This window comes from Clinocottus analis, unplaced genomic scaffold (genome assembly GCF_023055335.1).
Source record: "Clinocottus analis isolate CAN_PGR_092001 unplaced genomic scaffold, fCliAna1.0.p SCAF_9, whole genome shotgun sequence".
Classification (NCBI taxonomy): Eukaryota; Metazoa; Chordata; class Actinopteri; order Perciformes; family Cottidae; genus Clinocottus; species Clinocottus analis.
This window is the reverse complement of record NW_027176251.1, coordinates 12,896,468-12,915,913: the sequence shown is the minus strand read 5'-3', so window position 1 is coordinate 12,915,913 and position 19,446 is coordinate 12,896,468. Positions and strand designations below refer to the sequence as shown.

Genomic DNA, 19,446 nt, shown 5'->3' with positions numbered 1-19,446 from the left:
TGGACATGTGTTCACGATGTGGTGTCCACCCCATATTTGAAGTCTGTTTTTTTTTTTTTTTTAGAGCCTGGCACGAGCCTGAGCTTTTATTGTTGTGTTTCTGTCACCCGAATAACTGCAACCAGTCTCATAAATATTGTACGTTTGAGAGTGGGAGATGAAATACCACACCCCGACGAGAAGAATATCATCTTCTGCGAAAAACAAGCATCCTGCTGTGTCTACATGTCATTCTCTCTCTGGTTTTCTCGCTCACAAGAAAAACGCCTTGAACAGTTTGTGTCACGCGCTTGTAAAAAAGCTGCCAGCGCAGCATCTTGCAAACCCGAGGCTTTCATCCACGGGGCAAAGTCACCAAGCCTCTGACGCTCGCTCTGTGACACTGCCCACCCCCCCCGTCTTGCCACCGTCCTCTTTGCCAAACTATCACAGCACCTCCAGGGCAGACTTACAGGCCTCTGTCAGCTCAGATCTCAGTCAACAAGTCAACAGAAACCCGCTCGGCGGACAGCGGTGGACGGCTCTCGGGTGTGAATGTGTGTGTTTTTATTTAAATGCTCGTATCACCTCCCCGCAGAACAAGAGCTTTCATTTCTTCGTAAATAAAGATAAAACAGTCCGCCGCAGTGCACACACACACACACACACACACACACACACACACACACACACACACACACACACACACACACACACACACACAGACACATGTTTATTTTTACTTTGACAGTGACGGGTATGGTCACAGTTGTTTGTTCTGTTTTCCCCTCGGTGTCTCGACCTAAAGTGGAGAGTGGAGCTTTCTCTGCCACAGCCTTTAACAGTATTTTTAGGGGGACTTCATTCCTCTCCTTTTTTTTCTTCTTTCTCTCTCTCTCTCTCTCCCTCTCTCCCTCTCTCGCCCCATGACGCTCAGCTTTCTGTTCAGCATGTGTTAAGACGGAGAGGAACTGCATGCCACTAATGTGTCTCACCAACATCAGCTCTCTTAACTCCTGAGCGTCTAACGCGTGACTCGTGATTGAAGCAATCTGTTTTTAGTCCCGCTTACAGACGTTCACTTCAAATAGAACAAGGCAGCTCCTGCCCGTCATGCTCTCTGTCATAATAGCACAATGAGCTCCTGTGTACCACCTGGGTTTTCAGAAGAAAAAACAATCCCCCCTCATTAGAGAGGCTGCCTTTCTTGACAAACACTGAGCTGTTGGGGAGGTTTGACATGATTTCCTTGAAACAAACTTTGCATGTTGAGTACAGCGGCGTGGGGAGCTGTGCTGTTTATTTACTAAAGACCAGCGTGGAGTTGTGGCATTAGCTCACCGGCAGCTGGATGGATCTGGGAAATGTCGACGCTACGTTTTCTGCATAGTTAATTGTTGTTCCATTGATATCTCTCATGTGAGAAGATGCCATTATTGTGAGATGTTTATTTTCCTCCATCGTCTTCAACAACAAGCTTATATAACTATTGTTAAAACCAAAGTAAAATACAACACAACTAAAGCACAACAAAAAAACAACAACAACAACAAACAAAATGACAACCGAACAATGCACAACTATCAACAGACCAATTAATAATACGGAACAATAGATGCACTTTGAGCCCGGCAGGGATGTGATATTGTTATTGTATAACGCAATTATGACTAAATTGGGTTATTGCACACGTCGTACTTTATGCCAATGTAGGAGATAGTGTGTCCTTTCTGAGCGGTGGAAGCTGTGGAGGTTGATGTAGTAAATCTAGTCAGACCTGCAATTAAATTGCCTTTTTAATTTAACCATCATCACCAATACTAAGAGCAGTCTCGTCCACATGTACAGATATTGTAAGTGTGGATTATTTTTTATTAACAATAAGAGTGCAAATTAGTTTCTTCATTAATCAATTTGGTCTGTAAAACATCAGAAAAAGGTGGAAAAATGTCACATCAGTATAGAGTAGAAGGTGACATTTAGGGTAATTCAGGGAATGTTCAACCTGGCCCTTATTTCCCCATGTTGGTGTGTCGAGATACATGTTTTAAATTGGTCCAGTATTGAGGGAGAACTCTGCAGACGTAATCACCCAGTGCTTGTTTTCGCCGCTGACGGGCTCGGATTGTTTTATTATTGTTCGTATAAGTTTATGTCAACATTACAGAAAGAACCCTGCAGATCAAAAATAAGAAGTTTTCTCCGGTCCGTTTGTGAGGCTGTCATGTGACTCGTTTCTGGGCGCCAGCGATGGAAACGTAGGTGAGAGTTGGAGAGAGGATCGCAGGATTGAGTGTAGCCCAAAAGATGTTCAGTGTCATGGCGTTTAGATGATTTGTGGACACAACTGAACGAGACTCGGCCAGACCAAATGATCGGCGGAGCGGTTACATTATAACCCGTTGAGCGGCTCCAGCGCTCTCTCTCTCAATACTGGACCGATTTAAAATGCTCCTCATCAGTCACGTGAGGGAATAGGGTCGACAAAAAGCAGTAGATAGAAAAACATTGATCAAATATTTGCAAGTTAACTGTCTTTCGATCGACTAATGGCTTCATCATCTAACTGTTCTTCAATCTATAATTGCTGTTATAATTGTTATACAAAATTAAGTGATTGAAGGTTTTGTTTTCCCCTTTGAAGTTTTTAGATTCACGTTTTGTCCCAGTAAATCATTTGGATATTATAACATTTGCTTTTCCACACATTGGCCACATTGTGATAAATAAATAGCATGATGTAGTAAACAACAATATTATCATAAAGAGACTGATATCATTCAGCAGAGATACGTGTATTTTAATCTTAGTGTATGTTAGTCCCATCATCCTGCTTTAAGTCTTACCCATACTAGAAAATGGGGGACAAAAAAAGTGTCGGTAGTGATCACTAGCAAGCTGGGAGTGAAGGATAGCTCGACTGGTGGCCATGACGGCGAGTTACACATATTAATAACAGTGGTACAGTAAGTAGCGGCTCAGAGGTCGAGCGTGTCAGCTTCACAATGAGAATCAGAACCATTGATTGCCACGTATGTCGTCTTCACATTTGTCATGGCGGACGATGCATAACCTTAAACACCGTGCAGGAAATAGGAGCTAGTTAAATGTAGAATGCAATTAAGTTTTAAACCCCACATTGCTCCCGCATGGCTCTGTGGGTGTGAATGCTTAGAGAGTCCTGATGGACAGGTGGTGCCATGCCCCGGCCATCAGGGTGTTAGTGGAGGGACAAATGTAAAAAGCGCTTTGAGGTCAGAAGACTCAAAGGTCCGTTTACTATCCATAAAGTAGGGAAAAAGAGTAGAGGGCACACCCACGTGTTGGAACACTGATTTTTATTTTTGCTCGGGGAAATCCGGCGTCTCTCCTGGAGCATGTAAGTGCAGCGATGTGTTACCGTCATTGATGTTGTGCTTTTTTTCTTTTTTTTTTACTCTCGATGTCTAGTATGCATGTTTTCAAAAAAGTGTTGAATGGGAATTTATGGCGCTGCTGATTTGATTCCCGTGACACATCCTTTGAGAATCACTTCCACTCCGCAGGGTGAGCGTGCAAGCGGCGGGTCCTTCGCTCTGGCCCGGTGCCCGGTCCTCACCCTTTTGACTCGGCCGGCAGCGATGGCGTCGTGTGGTGGGTGTTATTCGCATCGGAGCACGTTCCCGCTCTAATTGATCTCCTCAATCCTCTGGGGGCGTCGTATGCCGTGGTGGCGGGGGTGGGTGGTTCTGTAAACAACAGAACAACAAGCGGGTCCATGCTGGTTCAGCTTCAATTACAGGTGCTTAGAAATGTCACGATGATGTGCATCTTCACTTGAATGTCAATTTTCTACTAAAAGGTTTGTAACTGCTGAAGATGCCCTCTTAAATTGACTGGTGGAGGTTCATACTGTGTAATTTCCTCCTCTCTTACAACGGAACAGCATCCGAAAGGACTGATTGTAGCAACCGGTGATTATTTTAATCTACACATGGGCTCGTGGGTATTGATTTAAGACAGACAGAAGAACATGGAAAGCGATGCATTAAAGCTGAAACATGAGCATGTTCTTTCTGATTCTTTCTGGTTTCCCGCACAGCATCAATTAGTGACAGCTGGATTGAAGATTGGCGTCGGTAGTTTCACGTGAATACGCCGTATCAAGATCAATCCAGTTCTATTTAATCAGCTTCACAGTGTTCAAGAGTCGAGTTGCAGGAATGAGTCCTAAAACCCAGAAATGGGTTCCCTCGTCTCGAAGTCAATTGTTTTTTTAAAAATAGGTTTTAGTAAGTTGCCTGAAATAAGGTCAAGTTACAATTGTCACAATTTGTTCTAAGATGAATGAGAACAAGTCAGGACCCACTTGGGAATTTGAAACCTTTGCGTCGGTTGTGTGTCTGAATGAAATGACAAAACTCTAGTTTGCCTTTATATTACGTTAAATTACATTACATTATATTAGTGGTGGCGATGCAACGTCACGTGACCTAGGTGTAGTCCCTGTGCGGCCCGACGCTGAAGTCATGGAAAACAAAGCATACAAAGTTTCATGAGCGTTTGTTTGCCACAAAGTTTATTTTCTGCAATTTCCCTCTAAAGCCAATGGTAAAATCCTATTGGCTTTTTTGTCGAGGGTTCAGTGTGATGCAACCTGCCCGCTTGGCCCCTAAGAATATGTCTTCCCTGCGACACTTTCCTTTCATTCAACATCGACAACGCACTTATTTTATAACTTACTCCTCGCCACAACCACACTGTTGCTATTATACCGCTGTAATAGGAATCAAAATGACACGAGCAAAGATCAAAACGGAGACCACTTATTTAACTTTGTGTGACACGTTGAAAAATGTCTGCCTCGTGCTGGGCGTGATAAACACAGAGCGATCAAAGAAGCTCCTCCAAGCCGTGCAGGCACAATCGTGGTATTACAGCTAATGAAATTTAGATCAAGTGTGAGCGGAGAGACTCACTCAATGTGGCTTAGTGCCGCACGGCCCTGGGCCGCGATCGCACTGAATGCAGGCCGGGGTTAACAATCATCCGTGAATGCTAAGCTGCTCAAAGTGTTTCTTCTGATGTTAAGTATTCGCCTCTGGTCTTGTTCCTTTCTCCTTCGCTCTTTCCTCCCGACGTATACTGCAGCCCATTAGACCAAAAGGCTAATGTCCATCTGGTGCTAAACAGCGATCTTTTGACCATTCCCTCTCGAGGAATAGCATGATCTGAATGGCAACGCTTTTCTTTCTGGGAACACTTTTCGTAACTGGCTGTGTTCTTTAACACACACACACACACACACACACACACACACACACACACACAAAGCCCTGTTGGCCCCTCGCCTCACGCACACCAGATTTGTTTTGTAGCTCTCGGCAAAACTAAATTCATTGCTGAGCTTAATGTGACTCAACGTGGCGAGTTCAATGTGGTAATACTTATTTCCCCCAGAGGCTACACAAACGTGCAATTATCACATTGTCATCCATATGATTTATTCTGCTTAAACTGTGAAGCTGCATAAAGTGTTGAACACTCAGAAACTCCTTTTGAATTTGCTTGTTTGTCCTTTGTTTTAATACTTACACAGAGTAGTGTACCGACCGCTGTTTTGTTTTTTTTTAAACTACCAAAGGTGACATAATGAAACTGACGTCTTGCTGCGTCGCTTTGGAACTGATGGATCAATTTCCGAGCACATTTGCATGAGACTTAAAACACCATTCACGTTTTCTTTTAATCATGAAAACAAGCTCAACCGGAGCGCTTCGGGTGATTCGTTCAGACTTTTTACGAAACCGGGAAACACGATCGGAAAACATTGACAGGAGGTTTTTTTCTGTGCAGCCATAAAATAAATATAATACAATGTAAAATCATCATTCGATGCTGTGATTTCATCCGACAGGTTGACAGCGCTCATTTTCATTTACTGGAAGTGTGTGGGAAGGAATCCGGAGAGACCCGAGGTGAACACAATATGTACATTAACTCACTTCCACCCGTCAGACAGCTGCTACTTATCACTCGGCAGCGTGTAGCAACACTGACATTATACTGTCGGCGTTCAGCTAAGTTTCCACAAAGGGTGAGAAAGGGTTTCATGCACTTTTCGGAACGGTGCCCTGCAGCACTTTCAGAAAACTTAATTTGTACTGATTGAGGCAAACTTTCTCACAGATGACTGATTGAACACTTCCACCAGTTGTGGGAGAGACAGCCGCGGTGAACCCCCGACCCGGCCGACAGAAAAGGCCCCGCCTTCACAGTGCGAGATGCTGCGGCTACGAGCAACAATAAACAAACAGAGGCGGAGAGAGACAGAGCGACACGGTGACCCATTCATTAGTGGAGCTGACCCGGCGGGTACAAAGACGCTGTTCATTAAATAGACACTCGAGGCCCAGTCAGAGATCAGGCTCTCACCGCGACTGTGAGGGAATCGCTCTCCACATATATTGCGCGGGGCCATGTCGAGGGCTCCGCGGGGGCCCCGAGTAAAACAAAGAAGAGCTAATTTTATTATGAAGTTGGCTCGAATAGCCTGCAGAACTTCCGCTTTTTCTCTTTGGTGACTTTTCAGGACTTTTTCATCTTTAGTCCCTGGTTTTAAAGTCACCGAGCACTTTTAAATGAACGAATAGTTTCTATTGTGATTGCCGTTAATTTAACTCATTGAAGACCTGAAACTAGAAGATTGGGCTCTATAATGAGAGGACATGTATCGCAATTAATAATACCATTTGAAGGTGTGCTCATGATTCCTTTAATCTGGTGAATGTGCCTGAGTAAGGAACACTTTATGACACGTAGCGTATCGCCAGATTCTTACCGATACACATCCCTAATCTTACTAATGTATGGTAAAAGACATGAACTTTTAGAATCAGAATTGACATTTTTGAAACAAAAAGATGAACAGAAGTCTCAAGTTGACACTAACAACTAAGATATGATGGACATTAACACGCTTAAACTGTAATTCAGTCGTCATATATATATATATATATATATATATATATATATATATATATATATATATATTCAAAAGGTTATTGAGTTGAGCACAATCTTTCAGCAACAAGTTTTCTACTGGTAAAGCTGTACTGTGCTTAGTGTTGGTATTCATTCTTCAGACAATCAAGCTTAGTTGTATTTAGATGCTGAGTCATGTTATTCAACCAATGACAGGGATTTCTCAATTGATTCGTTCATATTTATCACAAAGTGTTTGGATTTCAGCTGCTGAGGTTCTAGTCCCACAATCACATGAATGATGCGGGCATACATTATGTGTATGTTCTTTTTAAATTAGATGAAGTAACAGTGGAGAGAAAGACCGGACAATCAAGTACGGCATGTTTTATTTTGATCTCACGTGTTTGGATAAAAAGGTGCATCGTGGACATGTCAGTGAAAAAAAAAAACATTGATATTTTCTAAAAGATTAAACTGACATGAAGAATATTGTGATGCTTGTGTGTTTCTTTGTCAAGTAATTATTTGGCTAAATTGTGTTTGCTTTCCCTGCTCACTTTTGATTGAGCTGTGCAAAGTAAGTCAGCTAAAACAATAAACAGACTCAACAAAATGATGCTTTTGTTGCCAAATGAGAAACCTACATTTACATTTAGATTGCACAGGTCTGCGCTCTATTCGCATGCAGTCTGTGTCTAGCAGGATACTTTGGATTTATGTGTGTTTCTTTATCTTTGACATTCAATTCGACTCCAGCCAACAAGAACTGTTACAGTGAAACCAGATCTTCAGCCAAATGAAATCAGCTTTCAGTGACGATTGGTTTGATACCATTCGCTACGCCTTCCTTATGAAGGTGTTATGATTGAAGTCTTTTCTCATGAGACCTGATACATTACAGTGGAGTGACAGTTACTGATAATTCAGTGAATACTTTCTGCTAAATGTGATAAATGGCAGTGCAGCCAGCCTTGTTTGTTTGCAGAATGTCTAATGGGGCTGTCAGGCTGCATGCAATATTGAAAAGTTAGCTTTAGGCTACCAGGGCTACGCATTGATTTCCAACGGAGAAGAAAAGCCACGTTTCAAACATGCAAACATGCTGCGAAGATCTGACAACACGAAACATGACACTGAGGAATATTAGAAACAGAACGAGATGTAGAACAAACAAAGAGTCCCGAGACCAAGCCCGTTGAATACAGCCAAGCTTTGTGATCTTTACTCAGTGAGCACCTGGTATATTGCACACCTCGAGCAGCAGGAGTCTGAAAGCAGAGCCAGATGAAAGTCTTGGAGAACATACCTTCTATCTGGGGATGGATTAGATTTGGATGGGAGGCGTTTAATTTTGGCACCTGGAGAACCTTTCTTCTTCTCCTTCTTCTTTTCCCTGCGTTTTAGATTCTGGATCAGCGCTATTTTTTTCTTCTCCGCTGTATTTTCCCCCTCAAAACTCAATATCAGCCCTCGAGATAACGCTCGCTGTCTTTATCAGTTTGCATTGTGAAGGCAAAAACCTCCAAGTCGCCTTTTTCTATTATTGGATGAGAAATCACATAGATTTTATGGACTCAGACAAAAGAAACACCTGAGAGGATTCGTCGAGGGAATACTAATGTAGTTTACCCTCTAAGTCTTCGTCCTTAATTCCAGAGTTTGTACAAACTAGCAGCACGATGTGATCTGGAGTTGAAGACGACCATCTTACCACATTGATTGAGTGTGTCGATGCCGTGAGGAGTAAACCAACCTTTGAGAAAAGGGCTTTGAGGCTCCTTTGAACGCGGCGTCCCGTTGACTGGAGGTAGATGCTGTCAGCTGTATCAGCAGCCGAGATCAGAGAAAAGGCAACAAGCAGCCTCATCAGAGGCAATCAGTGGCCGGAAATGTGCTGCTGATTTTCTGCCAGGAGTGATTTGAAAGTCTGCATGGACGTGGGTCAACTTGAGCTGACCCCGCTCACTGACGGCCCACAAAGGGTCCAATCAAGGCCCGAGGCCCCATGCTGATGTAATCAATTACCCGGGACTTTTATGTGAGGGGAAAAGTGAAGCTGCCCAATTAGTTTGATTTCTTCTCCCTACGAGTATAAACTGCCTTACGCTAACACACTGTGAGTGCAGGTACGCTGCTTTAATTGGTGTTTTTCAACTTGCTTAGAGGACCAGCTGAGTTGGGATGATTGGGTTAAGACAGTTATCATGCTGCTACGTTTTTCCTCACTGTGAAAAACAAAATTAGGCTCTTTTGCCCTCTGTTTGATTCCACACGAGCCTAAATGTAATGAAATTGTGTGTGTCGGTCCGAGTGTGAGCGAGCTCTTCTTTGTTTCTATTCGCACAATGTTGTATTCATATAACATCGAGCACATTGGAGCGGGCAGAGCAGATATATGTGTGTATTTTGGGCTGTCTAGTTATTTATCCCAGAGCTAAAAGGTGAGAAGAGGAAAGATACCTGAAGGAGCAATAAATAAACACAAAGCAGGCCTGGGGTTGGTGGGGCTGTTGATGAATATAGCAATAAATGAGGACGTTGCTATAAACGGGCGACCAGCGTCACGAAACATTTCAGCTGTTGAAGCTGCTGTTACTCCAGATTCAATACGTGTCAGTAAATCTAATGAAAAGACCAAAACTAACAACGTTTTACTTAATTTTTTGATATTTTCCGACTTTATTAGGACTCATTAGAATCTCATTGGTCCCTAATTAAGATTATATTATTTTCTAACATGATCAATGTTTCAAGAGGCCTACAAAAAAAGAGCCAAAGAGCAAAATAAGGAGCCGGGCACTGTAGTTTGAGCAAATCTTACTCAAACTGAAGTAAATAGTGCATTTGTCCAGGACTACTTTCAGTCGTGGAACAATACACATTTGGTGCGGTAGTGAAAGTCAGCAGCCGGACGGCGTACTTTGTATTTATTCACGCTTCACTACAGTACTCATGTTCATTGTGGTGAAGGAACATGTAAACCCGAAGCAACAGTTTCAACACCATATTTCTTAGTGGGATCAATTCTTTGTTTGGTTTGTTCTCAGGTTATGTTTTGCTATCTCCATCCTGATCCTTTAAGGACACTGTAGAAAAAAAGCCCTGCTCTTAAATCCAGCATCGCAGGCCTGTTTCCTCTTACTGCCCCAGGCCTGCAGGACTGTATGCTGGATCTCTGCTACAATTATAAAGAGAGGATGGGGGGAAGCTCTGGCAGAGACTTGTGTACAGTAAAATATGCTTCTTGATGTTTCTGGGACGTCTTGCTCATTGCCAACAGAGTTTGATAAATGCCACCAAAACATTACCAACGGCCCTTCTAAATTGGCTTTCAGACGCCTCATTACGATCGCCAATAATCTCTGCTGTTGCACATTGCATCCGCTCTGACAGTTGTTATTCCCTCGCACCGAGAATTGACCCAAGTGCGGCGCACAGCAAGGTGACTTTGTGTTTTTATTGAACGTGACACGGTTTTTTTGCACTCGCACATGCTTCTGCTGTGGGCTGCCAACAGCTTTTCAACACATCCCACATCAAGGACCACGTTAGAGAGAGTCTGTGGATTTACTGAGTCATCCTTGAAGATGCATTATGTGCTTTTCCTCAGCTGACGAGCTGAAGTAAACTGTCTGTCTCTCTCCAGCATTGGAAGGTTTGACGTCTTTGACTAATTGATGCCTGCGTAATGTGGATTTCTGTTTTAAAGCCATGGAGGAGTTTTCAAATGCCATCAGTGAGTGTTACTAATGCAACGACAGGATGTTATTATAATTCCACTCATCGGAGCCTGTGTGCTTATGTTTTATTATGACAGCCAAGGCCTTCTACTTACGTGATACATACTTATTCGTCTTTATGTGCGGCTTCATTCTCGTGGGCGCCAGGAGGGAGTTTTGGTTTTGCACACTTGAAATCGAAGAATCTCGATGCTCAAATGTCACTGTGGGCTTACAAAAAGGTTTTTTGTGGCCACAACTTCATAGAGTGAAGACATTTTGGACAGATGTAGGAATTTCCAACCAAAACTCATAAAAGCTAATATGTTTTGTCTTTCTCTGAGCTGTCTTCTGTCGTGACAAAGACATTTGCTCTTCAGGTTTCTTACAGGTTTCTGCTGCTTCTGAAGCTCAAAGGTTTATTGTCTTCGCACATGTTCATCTTGTAACCTGACCCATCATTTGCTTCGCAGGTCCGTGGGGGAGATGCATGGGCAGTGACTGTGGTCCAGGAGGCAGCCAAAGCCGGGCAGTATGGTGTGCCCATGTGGACGGCTGGACGACGCTACACACCAACTGTGACCAGGGCCAGCGTCCCTCCAACCAGAGAAACTGTTTCCGCGTGTGCGACTGGCACAAGGACCTTTACGACTGGAAACTGGGCGCCTGGAATGTGTGCGTGCCAGTTTCGGCGAGGACCTTATGGGCCTCGCGGCCGTTCACATGCAGCGGAGGCGAGGAGGGCATTCAGACCCGGGAGGTGGGCTGCATACTCAATTCGGACGCGTCTCCAGCGGAGGATGCCATCTGTGAGTACTTTGAGCCCAAGCCTCGCCTGGAGCAGGCGTGTTTGATCCCTTGCCCTCAGGATTGCGTGCTTTCAGAGTATTCGCCATGGACGTCCTGCTCCAAAACGTGTGGAACGGGCCTCAGGAACAGGGTCCGTAGTGTCCTGGTTCCCCCACTGTTTGGAGGCGCGGTTTGTCCCAACCTAACCGAGTTCCAGTCCTGTAAACCGGGACCATGCACGGGTCCAGAGGGCATGTACAGTCTCAGGGTTGGACCATGGAGCCCCTGCGCCCTCCCACAGACTCGAACGGCACGCCAAGTTAAGCGCAGGAAAGGAAAAGGCCAGGGGCTCAGGGAGCGTACCGGGGTCAAAGATCCAGAGACCAGGGAGCTCATCCAGAAGAAGCGAACTAGGAACCGCCTCAACCGGCAGGAGAGTCCGTTCTGGGACATCCAGGTGGGCTACCAGACCCGGGACGTGACCTGCATACACAGGAATGGCAGTACCGTGGGACGCAAGTGAGTGGCAGCATTTCCATGTTAATGTGACATAAAGTTAATTTGATTTTCTTTTTTATTTGTCCCTCAGCACTTTTATGTGCCCCTTCAATTGTGTTGCTCAGGCAATGGTGAAACCTCCCTTGTAAAACCAAGCAATTATCTTTCGTGTTACAAGCATTTAGCAGGAGTGATGCATTTATTGAATCTAATTTAGTCTCATTTTATGTATTTTTCTGTGTTTATTGTCACCAGCTAAACTGCTGTACCTTCGACATTTAGCTGTCCTCAAGTCGGTGCATTTCTAACATGATGCCAAATTTGTCCTCCTGGGAGTTTTTTCATGAGGTGACACGCAGCAGAGGATGCTTTCCGGCTGTGTGTTTGTCGCCGCTGTGCCCGTCAGAGCAATGAAGCACGACTCCCCACAGTGTATTTGATGTCAGTCTCAGTGGATGGAAGTGGCAAAGCAACTTATTTTGGGACATGAGTTTCAGAATGAGACAATTCTCTGAGTTTTGTCCTCTGGTTTGGAAAGAGTGTGTGATGATGTGTTGACAAATGATAATAAGTTAAGAAAAGTGCCACTCAATGTGCCTTCAGTGATGCAAATTGCGACAGAAAATCTATAGAATGAATAATAATGGGATGCATTGTTTTCATTTTTCGAAGTTCAAGGTTACAACTTCTAGAGACGTTGAAGGATCAGTTCTTCAGCCAAGACAATGCAAGGGGTTAGTGAAATATATGATATTCTCTGATCCAAGGGTCCAATTTGTAAAGTTATCTGCAAAGATGTAGGTGAAAAAAACGGCTCAAAAGAAGCAGCCAGGGCAGCATGAGAGCTTCAACTGCGATACCACAAGAACTCAAATTTTAAACAGTATCAAGTCGAAGGCCATGATTTGAATATGTAATTGATTTAGACCTTCAGTGGACACTATTATCCCAAATAAATACTGTAATTATACAACCCATGTCTGCTCTAACCTCCGGCCCTGACATTATTATAGTTGCGAACTCCAAAGTCACACACGCAGACAGAAAATGAGACACATCAAATAGCTCAAAATTCCTTTTCATTTCTCAGCAGAAGTCTTTGCTTCAAATGGGCATCAAACTTCGTACTTCCAAGAACTTATATAAAGGATGTTGGAGCACCTTACGATGATTATTTTGATCTGGTACACCAGCTTAGAAACCTACAGCTCCTGTCCACTTTTCCATCGTTGTTCTGTTGGGTTGTTGATGACTTCCTTAAACTGAAAGCCATCAAGCAGCAATCTGTGATTTCTGGCCCTTGTCACAACATGTATTGCTGTTCTTCATAAGAACCCTCTGATGTCGATGTCAGATGGCTGTAAGGTAATCAACGATTCTTTTAAAGAGACATTTCTGTGGATCTGTCGTCTCTTCCTCTGTTCCTCGACTGACGGTAACTCAAGATGTCACCGTTCTTCCCGAGGAACTTTAGATTTGGGGCTTTCACGAGGTCTCTGATCTCCAGGAAAGAATCAGTGACAATGTTGGTAACGCAAGCCACATCTGCCACATGCGACTGTACTCCAAGATTTGATCAATTATGTACCAAATCTATTCATTAATGCTTTGTTGGCGCATAGCTCTCAGTCGTGACTGGGTTCAAATATTTCAAAGGAAAACAACTCCCGTGCCCTTAGGAGCATAAATATTAATCCTTGACTTGTTTATTTCTTGTCCTGAAATATTAATAGTTGTTTTTGCCACTTTCGTGAAAAAAAAAAACAAGTGGAACAAACTTCCCAGTGAAGCGATAACCCAGTCCTTTCCCAGCCAGACGCTTTCTGAACATCTTTCTCACTTCATTTCCAATTTCGTTTGATGAACATCTGTCATTGAGCCTTTACTTTCTCCATAGTCCTTCGCTCATCCCAAGCAGGGCCGCTTCCTCATCAAGCTGCTTTTTTTTCGTATTAATCAAGCTTGAATCATGACCTTTTGAATATTTTTTTGGGATGTGCCACATTACAACATTGCGTTAAAGGGTCCTACGTGGTGCAGTGATTGTATCTCTTCTTTTTCCTTTTTTTTTCTTCCTTTTTTTCCTCCTCAGATTAATCACTTGACCCACATAGAATTATGTTTTTAGACCATCTCATCAGCCGTTTTCTGATGCAGCTCAAGTAATGAGCCTACACGTGTCGAATTATGGAAACTTTCTGACTGCTTTTATTTTGTCTGATAGCCCTCGAAGTCCTTTGTCACTGTGTAAAACCTACAGGCTTTAAAATGAGCATTTCCCAGACATCATCTTACATATTTAAATAGGGAATGATTGTGTCCTCATTCTGTCTGAATGACTGAAATGAAGAAATAATGACTCCTTTTTCGCATCTTTGAAATCTTCCCCAAATGCTCGGGCATGCACACGACCAAGGGAGAAGACTCAAAGGATCCAGTTGCAGCGAGGGGAAAAAAATGGGTCATTGGCTGCATCAGGGGCTTTTCTTTCTTTCTTTTTTTTTTAACACAAAAAGTTCCATCTGAATCCAGCCATCACAGCGCTCCTTAAATTCCACAGTGTTTCCCGCCACGACGGTGGCGGCGGCGGCGGCGACACATCGAGCTCGTTCAGCGGGAAAGCAGAACTGAAGATTTTCTGCCACAGTGTCGCTTCACCGCCACTTCAAAGATTGCAGAGGTGTTTTAATCCGCAAAGACACGGGAGTTTCAAGAAAAAGAGACAAAAAGGAAAAAAAAACATACTCGGCTCATACATTCGCTCATTTATCCCAAACGTCTAAGTCGCTGGAGGTGAAGTGTGGTGGCAACGTCTAAATGAGAGGTTTCTAAATGAAGCAGAGCCGTAATTAGCACTAATAGCTCGTCAGCTGCAACGCCCCGAGGGGAAACACATCCAGACTGAGAAGCGGAGAGCGGTCGGCTTTAGTTAGAACACATTTCTAATGATTCGGAAGGAGCCCAAGGAGAGGACGAGTTATTCATTACATCTAAATGTCATTTACAAGATCAAAAGATGTGTGTGAGCGATTGATCAGGGGTTGTTTTGGTTGTTTTAAGACTTCCGCCACCCTGCTCCTGTTTTACTGCTAATGTGAAACTGATTGCGTTAATGACGGAGTGTAGCGCCGGTTAAGGGCGGAGGGGTCAAAGAGAAGCTCCACCACCACTCTTAGTGTCGCATATTTGTTGCTCTGGTGTGTTTAGAGAGCATCAACCGTACAGCTGTAAGGCACCGAGAGGTAACCGAGAGCGTTGACGTCACCGTGAGCCGTCAATAAGATGCACACTGCGTGAGGTTGGTCATATTTACACTTTGTGACCGGCCGGCTAGAGAATATAAACAGATATAAACATTCAAAAAGATCTGCTTTTGTCATTTTGTGCAGGTTATTCTACAGAAATAATCGCCAAAAGTTGAGCCGGTTTTCGCTTGTTATTGTAGCTTTTCTCTGTTTTATGTTGTCTTTTCTTCCAGCAGGAGGAGTTTTGTTGGGCATGCTCAGTGGCCTGAAACACTATGACAAATGACCTCTGTCACTATGACAAAACTAAAAAAGAAAGTTTGATATATTGGGATAAATACACTTCATATTTTTCTGGCCCAGAGTCAGAAGAGAAGATCGACTCCTCTGTGATACCTGGACGACACACACCAACGCTACAGCCAGCAGCAGATTAGCTTAGCTTAGCATAAAGAGTGGAAGCAGAAAATGTGCCCATTCGCACGTCCAAAGCTCACTATATAACATGCTCCATCTTGTTTGTTTTATCTTTACAAAGGACGCAGTTTAAAAAAAAGCAATAACACTATGAGCCTGGCTATTTCTTCAGTTCCTGGAGTTTCGTGCTGTGCGTATTACAAGTGTGGGACTTTCTCCTCTTAGTCTGGGTTCCAACATCGATCTCACGACCCTCCTCTTCATCCTTTCCCCAGCCTGTGCACAGCGAGGGACCTGCCGCTGACCGTCCAGTCCTGCGTCCTCCCCAAGGACTGTCAGGTGACCGACTGGGCCGAGTGGGGCCCCTGCTCCAAAACCTGCGTGGACCCCGAGTCTCCCATAGGCCGTCGCGCTCGGAGCAGACAGGTGGTCCAGTTCCCCGTGGGCGAGGGGGCGGAGTGCGAGTCGCTGGAGGACTCCCAGTCGTGTGAACCTCAGGGGGAAGATGTGCCGCCCTGCTCCACGTGAGTCCGCCCGACAGCAGGGGAGAGAGGCGGGGAGCTCAGCGGGGTGGGAGCAGGGGAGTAGCGGGACACTCGGCAGGCGCTTGTGTTTCACGGGGATACAATTGCATGTTCGGGTTGTGATAATACCTTCCTCTTTGCTTACGTTGTTAACACCCCGCCACAGTACCAAGCGCTCTGCAGGGATTCATTCTGTGTTCCAATAAAGCTCAGGAAAAAAAATAGAAATGCAGTAAACGCATTCAACCTGACGGAGGCTGCACACGCTTCCTGTTGGTTTCCCTTTACTCATATCACCCAGCTAATTTGTTCTCCGGGGTGGCCCGTGGGTCTGTGTGTGTGTGTGTGTGTGTGTGTGTGTGTGTGTGTGTGTGTGTGGGAAGCAGCATATGGAGATAGATTAGTATAAGTGCTAGGGCTGGTGCCAGACACAAAGTAGAGACAAATGGAGGGAGACTGCAAGGATATCTAAGTCCCACAAACTCTCTCACTCACACACGCACACACACACACACCAAACACACACACACACACTCACACACGCGCACCCACACACACACAGATCCAAAATGTAGGCTCACAGCTGGCCTTTATTCCCTCAGTTTCATCCTTCTTCATCTTTACACAGCTATTGCCAAAATACTTATACTTGTACTCTCATCCGGGAGTGTGTTTGGGTTTCTTTTTTTTTTTAGATACTTTAGAAATAAACTAGTCAGAATCAAACACGTTTGATTCGTAGTTTCCTTTCACAGCTTTTTGATGTCCGCAGACACTTCTCATTGCCCCGTCATATGATTACATCATCGCCAGCTGTGATGACGAGCCTGTGAAACAAATGTCCATCACTGTGTCACTTGTGTGTCTGAAAAGAGAGTGTTTTCAAACACACAAGGGTTCGTCTGCCGGGTAAATACAAAGTACTCGCTTGTTATACTCCATACTGTACATACTCTCTTGCAGCAAACTGAAAAGGGGCAGCTCAGCGTGTTTTTTAACTGGTTGCAACGTTACAACACATCTTTAAAGGACAGCCAAGCTGTAAGCGTTTTGTACTTTTCACACCACGTCACGCCCACGCAGACCATGCATGTCCTCCGCCTCTGTAGCTACACCTGGAGGAGCACCGAGTGGAGCGACTGCCGGGTGGACTCGTTGCTAGGCCAACAGGACCGTCGGCGTGGCAACCTGACCGGGCTTTGTGGGGGAGGCCTGCAGACCAGGGAGGTGTACTGCGTCCAGGCCAACGCCGAGCTCCTGAAATACCTCAACGACCTCAGAGAAAAAGACAAAGGTAAACATAATTCAAATAAAGTTCTGTCGCGTTAATGCCCAGATGTACAGACGTGTGTACGTGTATGTCTGTATATACGTGTTGTCTGTATATGTATACATACAGACGTGTGCAGAAAGGCAAGGAAGGATGAAAGTGTTGTCCGATCGTATTGTTTTCTCTCCTGTGTTTACCGCTTGAGAGCCGATGATGCATGTGTTCGGCCCCGATACTGATTCATTGGTTTGATTAATACACCGTATGCCTCGCTGTGTGGGAGATAATGGGATCATTTGTTCACGTGTAAGGCAACAAAGATACCTAACTTTGGAAAACAAAGTCTAATGAATAGTCACGTCGAAACGATTTCACTGAATTGTCATTTATTATTAAAATAATTAACCGCGCATCAGAAAAGCTGCACAAAAGACCTTCAAAACAAACTGCAAAAACAAGTGTGAACCTTTTTAGTGCAGCAATTAAAATTGTATAAAATGTGTTTTGTATACAAACACAGAAATGAAGTGAATAGCTCGGCCTGTTTAAGTCAGATTCGGTCTAATATCAGCATCGGTGCATCAATACTTTGGGCCTCGGCTTAATATGCAGACAACACATCTAAAAGGTGTCTGAACAGACATTTAGAAATAGCATTAGTCTGCGTCATACAACTCTAGTCTGTTTCTATATCACTCGTGGTAAGAGGCAATACGTTTTTAGTGTAAACAGATTGTAACACCAATATACATTATTCATGAATTCTTTCAATGAATATGTTTTAACACATAATGCATGATTTATGTTGAAGAATGACTCAACGTGCACTAGTAAACAGTAGTTTTCTTCCTCCGGCTGATTTTTTGCTGCAGGATTCGTAATTGATTACTTTTGCACAAAGGTATTGCATGGGAGCGTCGGTTCAGATTCCTAAACCAATTAAAGCCTTAATTTGCACTCTCCCTCGTTTCAAAGCGCTGCTGTTTAGTTTGGGATAACCAATGAGAATGTTTTCCAGGTGTCTTTTCAATTGTATTTATGCCACTTCCCCCCCCCCCCCCCCCACTATATCTCCTCTGTCATCTGTGATGTTTCTGTCATTAGTTTGTTCAGGAAGTCCCTTTTTCTCATCTGGCACATTTCAGTTGAATTGATCTCGGGAGGCTTTCCGCCGTCTTCCTTCACTGCTATAACCAAAGTCGACTCCAGCGGCTGCATACCTCAAATCTTACAGCGCCACGCACGCAAAGCACTGAAACAAATCAGTCAAACTCTCAAGTGTGACTCAAATGTATTTGATCAAGCGGTGTTACATGACAACTTACATCCTCCAACCCCTCGCACAATGTGTATTATAGGAGCGGCAGTCCCTTGGTGGATTCAAAACAGATAATTGCATGTCAAACACAAGACGTAAGCCTACATGTTGACTCGTGTCTAAATATGAAATGACACACGACATTTGCATTAACAGTCACTGGAGCATTTTTTTTTTTTTTATATCGTCTGTCTTCAAATCCCACTGTAGCTACATTGTCAGCTACAAGTTTTTTCTTTGAACATTGAAACAGCCCTCAACCCCGCTTCCATTCTCCGCTCTGAAACCAAAGCGGGAGTCATTATGATACAAGGATTTGTCTGCTCATGCTTCCCGCTGCGACTGCTCCTCACTGGTCACAAGTGCAGAGGCGTGCATTTCTGACACTTGTCGAGCCAGCTTAGAGTCAAAGCTGCACTCCTAACGCGGCCCTTAAACACATTAATTTAGTCCGGGCTTATGGAGAGGTGAGACGCCCGGTCGCCACTTATTGGAAACGTGGAGAGAGATGCTCCTATCAAGTCCTGTTGACGCACCGGTGGCGTTCAGTGTAGCTCGAGGATGCACGGAGGCATCAGCCGAGCAGACCGAGAGTTCATTTTGTTTTCGCTCAGTCCAATGCTGTGTTCGTGTTTCGGCTATTTTGCTCTAAAGGACCACTATACATAACTGGGAGGGCACATGGAGAGCTCAGACGCCCGCCAAGGTCGTTCCCATGAGT

At 44.2% G+C, this 19,446-nt stretch overlaps 1 protein-coding gene across 1 annotated transcript in view; it reads left to right on the top strand.

The window, feature by feature from the left end:
* The window catches only part of thsd7ab (thrombospondin, type I, domain containing 7Ab), a 127,227-nt gene that overhangs the window by 31,752 nt on the left and 76,029 nt on the right, over window positions 1-19,446 (top strand). The window contains exons 2-4 of the mRNA XM_068569159.1: window positions 11,138-11,972; window positions 15,889-16,137; window positions 17,247-17,431. Coding sequence (XP_068425260.1) covers window positions 11,138-11,972; window positions 15,889-16,137; window positions 17,247-17,431 — 1,269 coding nt within the window. The remainder of the gene's footprint in view (window positions 1-11,137; window positions 11,973-15,888; window positions 16,138-17,246; window positions 17,432-19,446) is intronic.